This window comes from Haliotis rubra, unplaced genomic scaffold (assembly GCF_003918875.1).
Source record: "Haliotis rubra isolate DU_JTF1 unplaced genomic scaffold, ASM391887v1 Scf361, whole genome shotgun sequence".
NCBI lineage: Eukaryota > Metazoa > Mollusca > Gastropoda > Lepetellida > Haliotidae > Haliotis > Haliotis rubra.
In genome coordinates, this window is record NW_025767037.1 from 193,682 (window position 1) to 214,722 (window position 21,041).

At 38.4% G+C, this 21,041-nt stretch overlaps 1 protein-coding gene across 1 annotated transcript in view; it reads left to right on the forward strand.

Annotated features, from left to right (window-relative positions):
- Positions 1-21,041, forward strand: part of LOC124285512 (protocadherin Fat 1-like) — a 196,513-nt gene that overhangs the window by 122,847 nt on the left and 52,625 nt on the right. Inside the window, 4 exon segments of the mRNA XM_046721752.1 lie at positions 8,998-9,119; positions 9,451-10,273; positions 16,022-16,230; positions 17,583-17,721. Of these exon segments, the coding sequence (XP_046577708.1) occupies positions 8,998-9,119; positions 9,451-10,273; positions 16,022-16,230; positions 17,583-17,721 (1,293 nt within the window).

Below are 21,041 nucleotides of genomic sequence, written 5' to 3' on the forward strand. Positions count from 1 at the left end.
TACACGTTTACCTTGCTGCCTCCAAGGATCGTCAACAGCTAAGGAAGCGCCTCTTCATACCCTTGTCGAACGCTTCAAGAACTGAGGTTTCCAAGACCACATTGGCCTTCTGGATGCGTGCCACGATCCTGCGAGCCTACATCTTTGCAGGGTTGCCTCCTCCAGACGCTTCCAATCCTCATGAGACTCGTGCACTAGCCTCGACGATGGCCCTCCATAGCAACTGCACCTTGACCGCTATCATGGAAGGTTGCTTCTGGCGTTCTGATCCAGTCTTCTCTTCACATTACCTGCGAGACCTGTCTGTCACGGATGTCCAGGGACTACACCAGTTCAGACCTCTTGTGCTGGCTCAGCAGCTTACATCGGCCCAACAACACAGATGAGGAACGGTGCCGCATTCGCTTTACTACTTCCTTGTATATACTGAATAAAAGTTGAACTGGATCTCAACCTTTTGTTCTCATTATATGGGTTTAAGAACTACTTCACTTGGCCTCCATACCAAGGCATCGGAATACGGCCACCTAGCGTGGCCCTACGGACCTGAGGCACAATCAGTATGACGATGCAGAGGCATTCGACATTCACGCTTACTGACCTCTACTCCATGGAGCAATTACGTCAGTGAAGTGTGACACTCCTGAATTCCAGTGGATTTCGTTGCATTCTGCTGGGCACATCCTTTGACTAAGCTTAGGCAAAGGAGTGAGGGTCAATTTGATGCTGCCCGGAACTGAACGTTAAACCTTGGAGATGCAGTGTTGTGTTTCTCTTTCACCCGCCTAGGTTGGTGTCTGGGGACCTTCTTGAAGCAGTGGCTGGCCAGATTCTAGTCACAAGACTTTAATTACGGGGGTACCTTGTAAATCGTGTAAGGCCTTGCCGAGTTGCGTCCCTTGTCTTGTACAAGGTTGCGGCCGAACACCACATCGCTCAGGAGCACCCATGTCCCTGGGAGTCATTGTGCTTAGTAAGCCAAGGGGTTCTGGAGAACCAACTACAAGCATAGGAGTTGTGTGCATGCGTAACAGGCCTCCCTTGTACATCGCTATCTACGGTTGTCATCAGTCCACACAGCTCCAAGACCAGCTGTTTGCACTGTCCAGACAGAAGGGTTATCTGCCGCCCACCGTCCAACCGTGGGATAAGTACAAGTCGTGAGATGGACAAGTTTAATAATTTGGATATTTTAATACAAATTATAATATTTATATACTTATCCTATCTCACTCGATGGATGCCTGCCCGGCCTCCCCACTACTCAGATTACAACGTTGGCTCCAAGATGAGAATGATCATTCAAGGTAGTCACGTGGCAATTAGTGGAGCATGCTGCAAACTTTATTAGGAACTAGGAAGCTAATTAAGGAGAGCAGCACAGAGTGCACAGACAAATGATGGACAAGGAGGCCTATGGAAAAAAGTTTAGTCGTTCCACTAAAAGTCGAAGCAAGAGAGAGAAGTGCAAGTCATGAGATAGGATAAGTATATAAATATACAATTTATATTAAAATTTCCAATTTCATACATGTCAATCAAATTAATCTCTTTAGTCATCAAAATATGTAGTGAAACGATGTTGGACATTTACTATGAGACACATGTTTATTCTAGTAGTAAATTCCAAGGTTAACCTTTGACATCGCCATAGCCTTACAGTCCTGTCACTCATGGGCAGATAACATTTACACTGCTCAGGAGTATTTTGAAGTTTGCACACCATCCTTTAAGAAGTTTCTATAGCATTTGATGTTAATATCCATATTGCTATACATGACCTGTGTATCATGATACATATTGTGACCATGCTGTATCGTTTATCCATTGTGGGTGGAGTTGGATGTAGATAAACATGTCTGCCAGTGACATCCTAAATGTGTTCAATGGAGCTCTGGCAAAGGCATGACATGAATGGTTTGCTGTATATTGCCCAGCACATTGTGTACATGGCACCATGAGTGGTGCATTGCTGTTGTCTCAAGAGTATTCACCTCTGAGTTGGCCATGGATGATATGGAGTGCATTTTAGCTTGTAATTGTTATACTGTCCCATATCATGCTCATTGTCCTGTACTAGATTGGGGGTGGTGGGGTAGCCTAGTGGTTTAAAGCGTTTGCTCGTCACGCCGAAGACCCAGGTTCGATTCTCCACATGGGTACAATGTGTGAAGCCCCATTTCTGGTGTCCCTGACCATGATATTGCTGGCATATTGCTAAAAGCGGCATAAGCCCCGTGAATGTCATGCTTGTTGTAAGAGGCGACTAGCGGGATCGGGTGGTCAGGCTCGCTGACTTGGTTGACACATGTCATCGGTTAGGGAGATAACTGTACTTGGGCACATATGCGGAGCCGATATAACGTTTAATTTGCGGCTATATAACCACCGGTATACGTCCCCCAAACAGGATAGTTATCCCCATTCTAATTCAACTTGTTTTACGCTTTTTTTTTTGTGTAAGAAATTGATCATTTAAACCAGGTCAAAGTGTTTCTACGTCAAAGGTAAATCATATCACTCCTTGAACTCCATCGCCAGAAAAAGTAGTTCCCTTTCAGATTAAATCTGATAATGATGAATAATGTATATTGTTATAGCTAAAATGGACAGAATTATCATGAAACCGCCCTATAGTTATCAGAAATGAGCGGGCCGCTGCAAAGGACAATTGCTCGGTGATTCCTCAACTACGGGCCACTATCTGTTCTGTTGTCAAATGACGTCACAGCAGGTGACGTCATGCTCCATAATGGCGTCATAAATCTTGTTTCATGATCTAACAGTTTTGGGTCAACAGCCCGTTGCAAGTAACTTGGTTGATCTTACAATAAAATTTATGATACTGTTTTATCTTTTTTAACACAAATTCCATCCATTTTAGCGGAATAGGGGAGTTAAACTGACCTAGGGCTTCTGCAAATGACAATGCCCTGAAAAACAGTGTTACCCCAATAGTGTAGGGATACATTCAAAGGTTTTGGTGAATAGGTTTTCAAATTAGGATCGTATATGCTGATTATAACGGCCGAAATTTATAGCATTGACCTATCAGAAGTCGTGTTACATACTAAGTTGAATTAGAATTCCCAGTTGCGCAGATCGATGCTCATACTGTTGATCACTGGATTGTCTGGTCCAGACTCGATTATTTACAGACCGCCGCCATATAGCTGGAATATTGGTGAGTGCAGCGTTAAACTAAACTCACTCCCTCACTCACTGCACTAGATTGACGTCCATAAAATGTTCATACGGATATCTCCAAAGTGTAGTCATGGAACCCGGGAGTGAACCTCAACCTGATAGAAAACAAATGTTTTTCATCCCAATGCTGACTGTCCCAACACCACCTGATGCCCCTGATTCAAATAATGTGCAGTAAGTTGTGGGATGACACATGGATTTTTTTCATGTATATACCAATAGTGCTGATGATGTTGCAACCTCTGACATGTACTGGACTGGAGATGTAGACCTTGGGATCTTTGATCTTTGATCTTTGAAGTTACTGCACCTGACAGATTGAGAAACATGCAATGTATGGACAACAATGTGAGTTCCTGTATGATGTCAACAAGTGCGTTGTTAAAATACCCAATAAGGAGTGGAGTCTTGAGTGACAACGTTAAATCTGGAATACCACCCCTTACACATGCTGTCTCAGTTCTATCACAGTGTTGTGTTGGGAAGGTTGAATTCTATGGAAATGTTCTTGCAACATAACTAACTTCAATGCTGGACAATGGTGTATGTTCTGTTGTGTCACTTAAAAACAAAATGTGCTATTCTTTTTGTGCACAGTATGCATTTTATCCAAAATTATTACTTTTTTTGAGCACTTATTCAAGACACATTCATCCCTCACAATAATCATTGGAAACAGCATATCAACAAATCCGCTGTTGTGCTCAGATTAATCATGTAAGGATTACCCAGCGTTATTTAGTTTGGAAGATAAAATATAGATTGTCCATTGTATATCCTTGTATTATGGGTTTTCAGAGGCTTAAGAAACATGTTAGGGTGGGAGGTGGAGAACTACTTTCTCAAATAAAGAAATATGGCAAAAAATTCCTAAAGATATCTTGACAATGACCCACACTTTGGTGCTGATTTTGCTGGAGCATTCAGATGTATGATCTTTTAGTTTTCTGTTCTCTCTCATTGTTTAACTTTTCTCTTCAATTCCAACCTTTTTCTTGCTAGTGTTTGGATTTGTGTTCCTTCCATATTGTATACTTTTTAGCTCACTTGAACCAAAGGTTTCTTTCAGCATACATCATTGTGCAGTAGACACAGTGCTGTATCCGTACAAAGGGCCAGAAACATTTTTCTCAGATTTGAAACTTCTGTGAAGTTTGTTTTCAGTCTCAAAGAATATGATTGCAAGGGCCTCCTCATATTGTATGTGCCTTATGTTGTTGCCATGTAAGCTATGTACTGTTTAAGAATGGGTTGGATTTAATGCTGAGTTTAGCAATATTCCAACAATATCAATATCAGAAGAGACTCAATATGGGTTTCTCACATTGTTCCCATGTGGGGAATGGAACCTGGATCTTCAAATGACAAGCAAATGCTTTAAACACAAGGCTGCACCACCACCTCTATTATATAGAAGCAGGTATAGGTGACAGTATTCTGAAGCAGTCACACAATGGTGTGTATTGGTATGACAAACTCATGATTATTGCCAAAACTCATACATTAGCAAATAATGTCTTGAAACAAATGCTTAAATGATGCTAACATACAAAAATCAAAAGCTATGATATATTTTCTTATATTACCAGTATTGCAAAAAAATGATATTTTTTGCAATGTTACCTCTTAATGTCATAAAATTATCATCTGCATTGATCTACGTATCTACCACATAGATCAAAATAGTCTTTCTAGACTGGCACTTCCTTTAATTTATGTATATAAACACTAGCTCTATCTAGTTTTCTCTTTCATGCTATTTTCTGTGTATAAACATGTACTGAAAAGATAAAAATAAAATGAAAATACATTTTCTTAGCAAGAGGTGTCCTCTATCTGTTAGATGTGATACCTTCCAAGTGAAATTCAAAAGAATTCCTAATTGGTTTTAAAGCTATATAGCAGGTGTTGTACAGGGTATCTGTCAGAGATTTTGAATTAAATTGTTGAAAAACAAAACAAAATTTATAAAATTCCAGAAAAGTTTATTGTTGATCAAGATACAGAAAATGGGTACCCATTGTCTGTTTTAGATCAAACCCACAGCCTCTGTTCACTTTATTTTATGGACACCTGAGATTGTACTCTCATTAGAAAGACAGTTGAAGTGTCCAAACAAGTAATCATGAAGGGAACAAAACAATCACAAAATATTTCTTTTTCATGAAACATTTACAACACTGTATGCTCAGCTAATGTTCTTGATTGTTGATTGCAGTAAAGATGGGGTAGATATATTAACTTTGATTTTGAAGGTTTCTGTAAGGACATTACGCTTAGTCTCTGAATATATATAATTTTGATAGTAATAAACAAACCCATTCAAATTGAAAAGGAGCCCCGGGGAGACCAGGGATTCAGAACCTGAGGAAATCTAGACTTGCTTCAGTTAGGGCTTTAGCATTGCAGAGAGGGCTAGGCAGTAGGGAAAATAATGTTCATATCATTATTGGTTCAGGGACTGTCAGGTTTTGAGACAGACTATGTAGGAATGTTCATATCATTATTTAATCAGGAACTATTAAATAGCAGTGCTGCACCATATTTTGATAAAGAAGCTGTCAGTCTTAACATTTTGAAGTGTAGAGCGAATACCAAGGTGAGCCAAAGTGTTAAGAAACTACAGGCATTCTCGCCATAATCGCGGGTCTTAGGGTCCATGGATGACCTCCAGTGTCATGAGACACCCATGTTATGCATAACACGGAATAAATGCCAAGTAAAATCATGTTTTCCATGTGTATTGTGTCCAGTCAAAACTATGTTGTATCGTCGGAGGTGGACAAAGAAACTTTGTAAATGAAAACAGGATACTTGCAATCAAACATAAATAGACATGATAATTCAATTGTTGTTGATGTTATGCTACCTGTTATTCAACTAAGCTGGAAACAGCAATCAGCTGTGTACACGTTTTGTTCCACCCTACCAGTGATTCAGTTGAAAAACGATCCGAAAATATATTTTTAACGAATTTCTATTCCATTATCAGAATATATTTTAAGCAGTTATTTTAACAGGGATAATATATATCGCTATTATTTGTAGTATAATGTATTTTTTATGTACATATGTAATATAATAATTAACATGGGGCTTAGCACTTTAAGTACATAGCTGGATACATTTTCTGTATGGGACAGATTGAAAAGTCACTGTTAACTTCCTGCTGTACATATCGGATCTCAAAACAAAAAGTCTGGCAATTAATTGACAAATATGACTTAAATGAGTCCATAACGCGGAGCACCTTTAAAATACAGCACCACAACTTCTCGTGAGGACGATCCCTGCCGTAGGTCACGTGTCATTAAGACAAGCAATGAGTTTGTTAGAACCCGTCGGACGCGAACCCGCAACCTTTGGATTGTTAGCTCGACAGCTAACCAACTGAGCTACATCCACACTGTTGCACAATGTGCAAGTTTATTGAGTAATTCCTGTGACGCCACAGCTTTTAATCTCACGGACAATTGCCGAATGGACCCAATGCCATTTGGCGCTTTTGCATGCAAGATATGAATGAGCCGCGCTTTTATATAAATTGGTGATTTTGTGACTGAAAAGTGATGTAGGGAACACTGTAAGGATAATGTTGATCGCACTAAGGAACGAGGGAGACATGAGCATGTGTAGTGATGGCACGAGGGTGAGTTAGCCTTCAAATTATTACTGAACAAATGTTGCTGCGTGTGAAAGAGGCTTGAGTGCAAATTCCAGGACAATTTCCATTAGCCCAAAATTTCTACATTTAACCATTTCATAGTGTACTTTCGACGTTTTTGTGTGAAAAAAGTATTAAAATGCAAATGGAAAAACAACAAATGGTACTCACGTATTACACCGGACATGTACCTAATATATTGGATAAGGTCCCTAACCCTAACCCTAACCCTAACCCCTAACCCGAACCCGAACCCGAACCCCTTGAAATAATCCTAATAAATAAAATGTATTGACTGATCTGGCACAAACATGACTGACATGTACAGTGTAAGGTAATGCATTATTACCGCTTCAAACAATAAAATACTAATAAAAACCTTTCTATGTAATGGTTCAATTTACTGAATGAAAAAATATATATATATGTCAGTTCACATTGGTAAGTCATTTAGACATAATAGTTACTTAGAAAGCCGAAATGTAAAATATATTTACATAATTTAAATAATTACATTGATCAAAATTGTGAATAATCGAAGATATATAATATAGACCAGTGTAACGCATTCTCGCTAAATTTAAAAAATACAATAATAAACAAAACATTACACCTCAGCACCCCGTAATACAAATAAATATGAGCGTATTTGTGAAAAAAGAAAAATATTTCAAACTGATGCTTGCAAAAAAAATGCACATCCGACGGTATACAACTACTTAATATTGTGGACGAAATTCCTCCCATGTAAGAATTGTAGTGGGCAGAGCTCCTAGTGGGAATAGCTCCTGTGGGGACAGTTCCGTACACCATGTGGGTACACCATGTTGTACACATATAGGAAGAGGTGAAATAAGCATTTTCACAAATTTTTGCTGATGTTACTGTAAACAGTTTTTAAATTTATTTCAATATAATGAATTCTGGTAAGATTGTTTTATTATGTGTTTTCTGACATCATATGTTCGGCTGTCTGTGTGATTAATCAAGAAAACCCTGAATGTTTCTGAAGCATCTGAAAACCAATAATACGAGGATATGTACAATGAACACTTTCTATTACCATCTGCACAGAATTTCGTTAGTTTACAATATGATTAGTCTGAGAACAACCACATATTTGTTGCATAGGTATTGCCGATGATGTGAAGATATGTGATCGCTGGGGAACTTTGTTTTTTTTTAGTGGGAGCCACCGATAATGCCGCAGTTTATCTGAAACCACGGTATCGCGAAGAGCATTACTGCAAGGGATGACTGTATTTCCATTTGATTCAAATGCGTTAATATTATACATAGTAAACAACTGTTGTATTAAAAGCCAAACAGTCTCAAATTGCTGCCTTGAACTCTTAACATGTATTGAGTTAGCTTCTTGCCAATCTGTTATCGCTGAATCAGTTAATTATTGCCAAAATACTGAAGCAAATAACAAAACTAAACAGTTATGCAGTTTAATAATAGCGAAGACATATTATCTTATTTATGTTTATCTGAATGTGTTACATTAGCTGAAAATATGTTTATACAGCAAACAATACTTGAATTATTTTGGTTTGAAAAAGGTATGACTAAGAAGTTCATCAGTGTATATTGAAACCTCATTATTCCATAATATGATACAACAAAAAAAAATGATTTGGGTTTTAACTATCATTTATTCTGGGTGTCTGGTTAAAGTAATTTAATTGAGACAAGATAATGTATGTTTTCTGGGTGTCTGGTTAAAGTAATTTAATTGAGACAAGATAATGTATGTTTTCTGGGTGTTGGGGTAAAGTAATTTAATTGAGACAAGATAATTTGTGTTTTCTGGGTGAGCGTTACAAATAATGTTGCTTGAGATATTTTTTCAGTTCACAGAAATTTAGGAAAATTCATTATATGCAAATGTTGAGGCTGTTTTTAAACAAAAATAGCCAGTTTTGCATATCCATGCTGTCAATTTGATATGATCCCCTCATAAATGAATACTTTTCTTGTTATGAAAATAATATTATAGATCTGTGAATATAAGTAACTGAAAAAAAAAGAATTTATCAGATTATTTGACTGACTTTCTGGTCATTCTGATGTCTGTTATTGTGGGAGAACAGTAAACTGAATGCCATTGTGTTGTGTTGCAGGCTTGATATCTGTTGTTGGCACTCTGGACTATGAAGAAGCAAAGACTTATCGCCTTACACTGCGGGCCACAGATGCACACACAGGAAGTTATTCAGAAGCCATTGTGTTTGTTCACCTCAATGTAAGTTTTGAAATATGCATATTTATAACCTAAATCATATTCACTGGATCCATATTTTTGGGTACATATAAATTGATCCTTTTACTATGAAAGATGGGTGGAATTGTTTTCATTGTAATCTTTGGCTGTGAACAGTGATTTCTTATTTGCTGATGAACAGATCTTTGACTGGATTTTTCTTAAAACTAAAACTAATGGTATCTGACTAGATTTACATGGTGGTATATAATAGTTCCTGAAACTGGTGGTACACAGACTGGTTCTGTAAACCCATGTCTATTTCAAGCCATAGAGGGATAATGGAAAGAATACATTTTTCTCTTACTTTCAGGACATCAATGACAATGCACCAGTATTTGAAAGCCAAAGTTATACAGAGGCTGTGAGAGAAGGGGTTGCTATTGGAACAGAAATCTTATCAGTGAAAGCAATTGATCAAGATGTTGGTCTGAACAGCTTGGTTCATTACAGCATTGCACCAATTTCTATGGCCCATGAAGATGTCCATTACTTTCACATTGACTCAGAAACAGGTGTAATTATTTCAAAGAAGAAATTAGACTTTGAGAGACGGTCTGATTTCTACTTTTTGGCAGTAGCTATTGATTGTGGTATTCCAGCTCTGAATTCTACAGTGGTTGTTCATATCATTTTAATGGACCTGAATGACAATGCACCACATTTCAGCAGGACCTATTATGAATGCAGCATCACTGATCAAGCAAAGCGGGGTCAGCTTGTCACAAAGGTGTTTGCATATGATGATGACCAGTCAAACAGTGGATCTCTTTTCTATTCGCTTGTCGATGGTAATGAGAGGAAGACTTTTGCGATCGATTCCAGTTGTGGTTTAATTACAGTTTCACAATGGCGAAAACCAGATTTTGAGTCCTTATACATGTTGAATGTGTCGGTGACTGATGGTGTGTATACCAGCTATGCAAGAGTCACGGTGACTGTGAGAAATACCAATAAGCATGCTCCAGTGTTTTCTCATGCTGAGTACTTTACAGAATATTCTGAGATCAATGGAAAAGGGATGCCTGTGTTGACAGTATCAGCGACAGATGAAGATCGTGGCACATATGGCCTCATGACCTACACAATACCTAGTGACAGAATGAAAGAAATTTTCCACATTGATGCAGACTCAGGTGAGTAGTACAGTGTGTCTATCATAATCACATTTCATTCAACTTGACACTACTCACTTGTTCATGGCATTTAAGTTACAAATTATTGTCTTTCAGTCATTCATGAATGTAAGAAACATAGGGACTTGAGCTTGTGGCATGGTGCAAAATTGAATGAAAATGTCAATCAAATTGTGAACAATCTTTAAGTACATACATACATATATATGCACGCACGCACGACGACGCATGCACTTACATGCATACATACATACACACACACATACATACATTCTACATGCTCTGAAACATAGAATTTTCGCCTTAGATATCATTTTCAAGACTCAGAGATGAAACTCAAATGTGAATAGCCTTTTTCATGGAATTGAAAAATGATGCTATTTTCATTATACTTCAGCATCCCTATTTCAAGGTGGTGGGTGTTTGTGCAAACAAAGCAGTGGTTGGATATCTTAGGGACATCAGCTTCATATGTATCTCCCTTTAGTACAATAGAAGTTGACGTCCTAAAGAATTAACTCGGACGATTGTGATAACAACTGAATTATTACACAAAATCAATCCTCCTTGTGCCTTAGTTGTGTATGCCCGAGAAAAATCAAGTTGGCAGAATTCTTCTGTTTTTTAAGGCTCCCAAAGATTTCCCTGAGCTAAATTTTCAACAAACCATACATAAACAGTTGGGAAAGAAAATTCTGTTGCCAAGAAACAAACACATCAGCCATATCTCCTACTTGACTTACACTGGGAGCCAGTCTGACAGAGAATCAGCTGTGAGGTTTTGTGTCATGTCTATCAATGCTTATCTGAGGATGCTCCACAGTATCTGATTTGATCAAAGAATACAAACCAGCAAGATCACTGAGGCTGGAAAACTAGATTCTGTTGAAATATCTGAACTAATTTCAATGATCTTTTATTTATGATGCAGCAACAGAGTGGAACAATAAATGATCTCCCCTTACATTGCCAACTTTCAATTTCTTCAAATTTAACCTGAAGACCTCTCTACTTCAAACTTCTTTCAAGACTGATTTTGTATCTAACTACTTAGTGTGCTGAGAGCATGCATTGAGCATTGATTAATGCTCTTTATGAATTATGTTTTACAGATGAAAATATAATGTAGCAGAGGGAGTGTTGTTTTTCCTGGAACATCAGAAGCTCAGGTACCCTTGTCGCTCTACATGCAGTCCAGACAGCACATGGGACATTAAGAACTTTCTGGAGACAATAGAAACTCCAACTCAGCAGACTTCTGCATTACTCAGTGTCAGAAGAGCTGTGCTTCTGGTGGAGAACCGGGCACTCTTCTGATGTGCGCCAATCAGTTTGACAAGGTTCCCTCCCTGTAACATCTGATTTAGATACACTTCTACTCCAGAGTTGTTGAAGCTAAAGTTTGTCATGAAAGAGGCCTTATCTGCGTCTTTGAAGCCGTTGGCAGATCTCATAAAAGTGACTAGCAGGTCGAATCATAGCATTATCACAGGAGAGACTCAGCAGAGCAGGATATATCGCCTCCACCGCAGAGTTCTAGGCTGTAGCCTAAGTCACAGCTGAAGTCTACGTCACACCTCAGCAAATGTTTGCCCAGGCTATCAGTATATGGACCAATACTCACACATTGCTCCAACTTCACACAGCTGCACACGGTGAAATTCATGGACCAAACAGACCATAGAATGACTACTGATAATACTCTAGAGAGATAACAAGATCAATTCTAAAAGTACATACTTGGGATTCTAACAGTAAGTGCTTGCAAACCAGCACCAACAACATGGACTACATGGATCATAGGAGCCGCTTCGACAGCTTTCACAGCAGGCATTGTGCAGCTAACACAACCTGGAAAACGGACCACGACTTTGACTATGAACAACTATCATGTAAGGAAGGTGCGGTACTTTCCATGCCAGTAATTCAGGGTCCAGTGAGGGACTGTCAGATTTTGCGGACAAATGGAAGATCATCACAACCGACCAGCAGATCCTCAGAGTAATCAAGGATAGATATCGCTGACAATTTGACAAGTGGTCCCCTTGTTGACACACCCAGTAACACATTGTTATTAACTCCAGGACCCCAAGGTTTCAGCGGCAATGACAACCTTGGAAAAGCTCTTAGACAAGAAGGCTGTCATCAACATGGACTCTTCGGTATTCCTGGTCCCCAAGCAGGATTCAACAGAACTCAGAATGATCATCCTTCTGAGATGACCTCCCATGCCGGATGACAATTCAGTTTGCTGCTGTTCGGGATATCTGAAGGTCCATGGTTATTCACAGTCATCACATCACCAGTCCTGGTTTAACTGGATCTACTCCATATATGGATTCACGGATACATTGACAAGAAAGCCTAGATATACATAGGAGTGACATTGGACTCCGTCCAGGGTTTAGTTTATCCTCCACAATATCAGAACCAAGAATCTGTTCTCTCTTCACATTCTATGTCAATGGAGACGAACTGAGTCACATTCACAATTCAAGAACTTGCTCAAAACCTACTTCTTCAAGATGGCTTCTGAATAGAACTCTTTTCACACTTATTGTGTTTTTAACGATGTTATGCAGCGCCGTTGAGCATCTATGATGGAAACTAGGCGCTATACAAGCCAATTATTATTATTATTATTATTATTATTATTATGTAGCTACTGGGAGCACTCACATGAGTGCAGGATCTAACATCCAGAGGCCATCTGCATCTCATGTACATACAAGATTGGATCAACCAGCATCGAGGGACACACCTAGGCTCTTTCATAACACATATGTGTTCAGGGACCTTGCATGGTGGAACATTCATGGCAATGTTGTCCATGGGACTCTAGTAAGGATCCTTCAACCAGATCGTCACCTATTCATTGATGCATCACACACAGGATGTGGTACCCATCTGGGCCTAGCTTTTCGAATCTCTGTTAGCGTTAAGATAGTCGTAAGTGCCATACATCAACATTAACTTACGACTATCTTAGCGTTAAGAGAGCTTCGAAAATCTATGTCCTGGACAACAAGACCATGTCAGGATCGATTCTCCAGTTCATATCAACATGTTGGAGATGAAGGCCATTACCCTAACTATTCAGCACTGGGTACTGCACCTATAAAACACCTCTCTACGTGTCACCGTAGACAAATCTATGACCATGATATCACAAGCGTTTCAATCTACAGTGTTAATCCCGCAAATCCGATGAGGAATCCTCAGATGACTGTACCTATTGGCACCAACATGGCTGACCTAAGGAGAAAGCATCTTTATCGTACCTGACATGGAAAACTGCTCTTGTTATGGTGTTATGAGAGCGTGTTTTTTGTAATTTGTATATCACAATGATTAGGTGATAATTATTGTGGCTCACAATGTTTAAAGTTTTGAGTGTGGTTTTTCCATTGCATCTCACATCATATATGTTCAATGGCAATAGTATTTTTAGCGGTAAGCCTTTTGAGATAGCACTTCAGAGTTGCCTCCCTTGACTGGCTTTATTTTTTTTTAACTTCTGGTTGTATGTTCGAGAAAATCGCCTAATGTTCTGAGTGGATAATGATGCTGCCTAGCTTTGCTATAATGCTCGAGAACCGTGTAAGAGCTATAAAACGGCTGGTTGTTACGTTGTGCGACAGACTTTTCATATGACTGGAGTTATACACATCTATCTGCCATAGTAGGTTGTTTAACATTCAAGACTGACCGTGCTGCTCGTCTTTATTCAAGTGTTGAACAACCTTCAATCAGTATATCTGCTCTCATTGTAAATGTCAAAACTCTGGTGAGTTGATATCTTATAATTGTGACCCAATATTTTAGATTTGTTACTTAATTGCATTGTACTGGAAATTTGTATTGTCATTCATTGTTGCTTGCTCATTGTTTTTTCAGTATATTATTAAATAAATATTAGATTGTCTGTGTTCTATTTTGCTGGTTCAAAGGGGACTCTTAAACCTTTTGTCACGGCAAATTATTAACCGTAACAATGGCATCTTGGGTTTGGGAACTTAAGGATTGGATGTTCACTCAATTGTCTTTATGAAAAATTCAGCAATTATTCAAGTACTGTCAGAGTTCTTCACCAAGAACGAAAAGATGTCGATGGAATATTTGGGACAACAATTGTTCACTATCCCAGCTCTTGCCTCTACGTTCATCATGAGTTACCGGGCAGGGTGCTATGCCCAGTTAGAGCTCTTTAATTTTTTTTGCTTAAGACAAGCTCCTTTCGTTTTGGACACCATCTGTGGTTATCTTACTAAGGACCATCAGACAGTGATATTACAAAAAGTACTGCCATGGCTTAAGAAAACAATTGAACTGACATTGTGATGGCACAGCTCCAATGCATCCCCACATCTTTATGAAATAACAGCCATTGCTTTGTCGTAGTATCACAACTGAGGTTGGTTGTTGTGAACTTGGAAACACTTCTTGCCGCATTAAGTCAGTATCACAAATGGCTTATATCCATTCAGGGATTTTCAGAAAAAATGTCATATGAAGTACCTTTAACCAGGAATTGATATCATTGTCCACAATTATAAATAATACAGCAGCAAGAAAGATTCTCAAGTATTGTCACAACAACCAAATGCAGGTCTAATTGACTCGGGGCGGTGGGGTAGCCTAGTGGTTAAAAGTGTTGGCTCGTCATGCCGAAGACCCGGGTTCAAATCCCCACATGGGTACAATGTGTGAAGCTCATTTCTGGTGTCCCCCGCCGTGATGTTGCTGGAATATTGCTAAAAGCGGCGAAAAACTAAACTCAGTCAGTCAGTCTAATTGACTCATCTGTCACACTGTATGTTTATTGTTGTCTTCTTTGCTTATATTTGGGGTACTCTGGGCCCACCAAGCCTTGTGTGGGGTTCAGCAATCAAGTGTTAGGAGGACGTATTCTTAAGAATTTTGAACATTATCAACAATGACAATAACTGTCAGAATACTACCTCTAACACTTGACTGCCTCTGTGGTGTAGTGGTTAGAGCGTCCGCCCTGAGAATACTACCTCTAACACTTGACCGCCTCTGTGGTGTAGTGGTTAGAGCGTCCGCCTGGAGAGCGGAAGGTCGCGGGTTCGATCCCCGACCGCGTCATACCAAAAGACGTTAAAATATGGTACTTGTTGGGCCCTGCCTGGCGCTCGGCATTAATGGGTACAACAAGGACTGGTTGGCTCGGAGTCAGTATAATGTGTCTGAGTAGGGTATTCATGCTCCACTGCGGCATGGTATCTCAGTGGGCTAGCACTATAAAACCAGCGTAAGTCTGGGCTAGTACAAGCAGCCGCACATACACATACACACGCATGCACGTCGTCATATGAGTGAAATATTCTCAAGCACGACGTTAAACCCAATTTCATCTCACCTCACCTCTACATTCTCTCTCTCCTTATCTTTTTCTCTCTCTCTCTCTCTCTCTCCTCCTCCCCTCCCCTTCCCGCCCCCAAGGGAAAAAATATACATGAGAAAAAAAATGCATTATACCAAACAACAACAAACCTACCAAGCATTTAATGACAGAAATAAGAATCAAGGTCAGATTAACCAGAAGAGCATTGTTGTGGAAGCTGGAGACACAAGGCTGTCTCAAAGTTGCTGAAGTTTGGTTTGACAAGTTTTCCATTTCCACATTCTTATTTCCGTGTTTAATTAATTAAGTGTTTATTATGCTCTTTAGTGTCTTATCATTTAAAGTGAACATAATTTCAAAACTGTTTTCTTCTTTAATAGGTGAGATGTTCACAAAGGAGGAGCTTGACCGTGAGAAGCAAAGCTTATATGTGGTACCAGTTGCTGCTACAGACAATGGGGGACAGATGGGATTTTGTTCAGTTCACATTACAGTTGGGGATTTCAATGACTGTATCCCTCACTTCCTTGTCACCAATTACCAGGGCAACGTGTTTTCCAATGCCACAATTGGTCAGCATGTCTTGCAGGTATAGTCATGGACTTTGTATTAATAAACTTGTTGTTCTGTCTGTTGTCAACAGGTGTAATATATTGTAACTTTCTAAATGTTAAAGTTACGATATGGTAGTTTCACTATCTCATTCTCTCTTTAGCAACAAATCTGAAACTTGACACATTTCTTCTTTTTCGTTAACTGTCGCTGAAGAATCATTGTACCTTTTGTTTTGGGGTGAGTTTTTTTGTTTGTTTTTGCTTCATTTCTTAGAAATGAGTTCATTATTTTTATTAAGATAGGAAATATATCAGGATAGTTATGTATAGACAGGCTTGAAAAGGCCTTGAAAGGTCACTGGTATCTTGAAAAGTTTTTATTTTTTATTTTGCTATAATGAGGCCTTAAAGTCTGTTAATGTTGGCCTACCTATAGAATTCTGCAACACAAACTTTACAACAACAAAATCAAAACTCACTGACATAATATGTGAAATGTTCATAGTTGGATACACTGATGACACCATGCCAGGCAACATTAGTGTAACAACAAGGAAGCTTCATCATCATTTATCTTACCTCACACATAAATGTCGCTTTCTGATTGGCTGAGCGCTCTTCTATTATTTTCAATGTACCCCGCTTACAAGCGAGTAACATTTCAATGTACCCTGCTGTCAATGGCAACTCATTTGGTACTTCGTGGTAATAATTATTTATCTCGAATAACATTGAATCACGTATGATGTACGGATATTACCGATGTTTTGCGAATGCAAATCGATGGAAGGGAGATAACTCTAAATCTATTTTTCTTGTCAGCAAAATCTAGCGATGGCTACAAAAAGATTTGTACCCGTGCTTCAAACAATTCAAAATTAACAATAAGGTGTTCCCTGAGCCCGAATGGCGAGGGGAACATAAACAAACATCGAGGGTACATCATCCCATGCCCCTCGTGACAAGTGAACAACTTATAATGTGCTTAAGTTCCTCATAGTGAATTAGTCAGCAGTGTTGGAGGGTTCTGTATTTGTTTTGTTTTTTCAAATCTTAAATACATTTTTTTCAGTTTCAACTGCATTCATGGCAGTCATTTTTCCAATCTTAGTACAATGTGTGAAGCCCATTTCTGGTGTCCTTCAAGGTGATATTGCTTGAATATTTGTAAAATGGCGTAAAACTAAACTTACTCACTCAGTTGTTCATTCTTGGTATATTTGTAGTAACTTTCAGTGCAATAAGGCTTTGATTTTGATCATTTGAGTCTGTTATGTGGAAATACTTTCGATGTCATGATTGTGATGAAATATTCTGGTAAGGAGAGGTTTTATAACCTGTATAATTTATATGTTGTATACAGTGGTTAACATTTGATCACTTACAGGTAAAGGCGACAGATGAAGATGCAGGCATTAATGGAAAGCTTGTCTATTCACTCTATCCAAACAAGGAGGCTTTCAACCCATTTCATCTTGACTCAACAACTGGACTTATCACTGTGAATGGAGATCTCTCACAATCAGGTAAACATAACATTTGTTTCAACTTTTCTTTGTGCCATACACATTCTTTTATGTTGGTAAGTTCGATAGCTGGCTAGGCATCTTGTACATGTTAGATTAACCCATTCAACACCGCAGGCCGAATAATCGGCCACAACGTTATGAGTCCCCAGACACCGGAGGCCGATTAATCGGCCAGGCAGTAGTCACGTCAAAATGAGACATAATTTTAGGAACCTACCTGACTTTTGATTCATATATCAAATCTATCACATTTCACAATGTCTGAAAACACTTATTAAATTTCAATTTATCATATATTATCAGCAGAATTAAAATTATAAACTATTTTTCGCAATATTATTGAAAACAACGATTCTCGGACACATGCTTCCGCAGCGGGTCCACAATAACATTGTCAAAAAGCAAAGTAACGATGTTTCGAGGAAATTATTAAATAAATTGAATAAACTAATGAATAAAATCAACAACAGCATTCATAAAAGTTGTCAAAGCGTACATATAAAATTACTATTTCCATCTTTTTGTGCGATCATGTAATGCAAGTCAAGTCACTGACAAGTGATATCTCGCTCGCCGCCTCAATCTTCATTTCGGACACGATGTTTAATGCAAAAATACATACATGAAGCATTTTTGTCACAGGTCATAACCTAGCACGATCACGTCCAATAAGTTCCATAATTTATTATTGGTAGCGATTTCTTGCTTAATATGTTCAGAATAGCATTATTTTACCCAAAACTTTTGTCCAAATCTAAAAGATTTCGTTTTACGAGGGACGGTATCCATTGCCGTAATATGATTGGCTGCCTTAGGTCCGCGTGTCTGATTTTGACCAATCACAACCCTTATAGCAGACTGTGGCGAAAAAGCGTCATTAGAAACCAATCTTTATCCAATAAAATCGCTTCTTACAACTGTGAAAATACTCTTGGCAAGGGTACAGTGATATTGTTGATGTTCAGAGCTTTTCGACGATGCCCGACATCAAACGATTTTGCAGCATGTTATTCATCTGAAGCTTTGAAAACGGAGGTATTTTCAGTTGTTATGTCATTTTACCGAGAGGAAAGCCGCAGATATCGGGAAATAGGCAACCATACATATTGTTTAAGAAATCTTTTTATAATAATTTTCTGATTACGTAAAAATGAAAATATAAAAGAAAAAAGGCACGGGCAATTTATGACATGTCACAAATGGAAAAAATCGCCATAGTTTTTGCTCCTTTCGTGGTTTATCTGGACGTTACAAATGTAAGCTTGCATTTTCATTCAAATATAAATTTATTTAAGTTGTAGTTGTATTATTTGAATAATATTATAAAAATAAACTTCATATTTATCAACAGTAGGATTAGATCTTTTAAATGGTGTATGGGATGTAGTAGCAATAACGTTTTACAAGCTTATAATTTCCTTCACAAACATAGGCTTCATCTATGACCTCAGAGTCTCTGGGAACTCGGTGTCATGGCAGTAAATGCCTCTGGTTGACTGGTGTTGAAAGAGTTAAAGCTTAGACAGTGTCTCTTCCAGATGTTAACTTGTGAGAGGTAACATGATGTAAATGTCATATGTAAACACCAATCAATGCCATCACTAATTTGTCAGCATGACATAACCTTCAGCTTCATAATTGGTTTCATTTATTGAGAGTTCGAGTTGAGCTGCATGATGGATGAGAAAAGTGAAAAAAAGGAAGATATTTTCAGGGATAAATAATATTTCTTTCCCAGTTGCTGATGATGACCAGAACCTCACTCAGTGGATATTGTAATTGATATCTTTTTCTATCAAAAGTAGAGTATTCCATGCTTTCAACCAGTTCCCAGAGAGACAGCCTACAACTCTCTCAGGATTAGTAAAAGAACCCTCAAATCTCTGTAATGTTTTTCTATATTTAAGTTCAGTATGTCTAGTGTTGGTTTCTGTTGAAAAAAGTATAAAAGGATTTCACTGAAATGCTTGATTGAGAATCCGAGCCATACCCAGTACCTATTCTCTTTGAGTATTGATTACATTTTCCCATTTATGAATATTGCAGTAGTTCAATAATAAAGAAATCTTTTAATAGTTCTTTTGGAAGGTTGTACACTTTCCTACAAGTTTTGATTGCATGCGATAACCTTGCTGCGGTATTTCTTCAATGCAGTTGGTGTCAGTGCCTTACTAATTATAAGTGTCTCCAACTCCTTCTTCACAGAAGACATATCTGCTGTACCTGCAGTTTCTCATGGTTCGGGCTGTTCATATTTTTCCATCATATACCAATGGATGAGCCTACTTGTAAAATGAAATCAACAACCCATTTTCACCTGCAAACTGGACTTTCTCTACCTGTTATTGTAACATCATCTACATTGTATACCCAGACAAGAAGTTTCCAATCCTCAAAGATGCTGTAGATACTAGATATGTTGCTCATAAAGAAAGCCATGGAGAGTCTGGGCAACTTCACTTGCAAAAAATTCAGTGCTTTCTTTCTTAAATCTTGAAATTTTCAAGACAATGGTTATTAGTTTCTTTTAATCCCTCTCCCGAACTACTTACAAGCACATCTCAAATGATGGTACTCTCGATTGTCTGCAAGGAATCTCATCTTTCAGATTGAGGACGTGTCTCATCTGTCATTAGTTCCCAGGTGGAACTTATCTGTGGTTTTGTTATGCCTCACTAAACCACCTCATGAACTGATGCAAAATACCCATATTACTTTCTTGGCACATAAAACAGCCTTCTTGATATCTGTGGATATAGCTTTCAGAGCCTCAGGGTGTACATCATTATCTGGAAGTTAATAAGATTGCCTTGTGTCAAGTTGCTGGACTGGTTCCATTTGATGATTTAGGTGTTTGGGGGGTGTTTATTTTTTGTTTTCAGGACAAGTTTGACTTTACTGAAAATGAGATTTTTTGCTCATTTCCTGATTATAAATTCCCAAAACATTTAATATTTCTTCATGAAACTGCCTATACAGATTAGTCTAAAATTGAACCTAGTGTCATTTGATAATTTGTGATATTGAAAAATACAAGACAACATTATTTCCTATTTCCAGCGAACCAGTAGTTGGGTATGTTACGCAGTGGAGTGAAACTAACTTAACTAAATGTGAATCTCACAGTAAACTAATAAGCCAACTGATATGTCAAAGAATGTAATCTTACCTAACACTAGTACCAGCCAAACTGTAGGTAGCTGTTGTGTCTTATTGCGAGGAATTGTTAAGACGTGTTGTACTGTTGATACGTCCTACCTGTATGAGCTATAATAATGAACAAGTCCTATTCTACGTCGTGAGATATCAACCCAGTC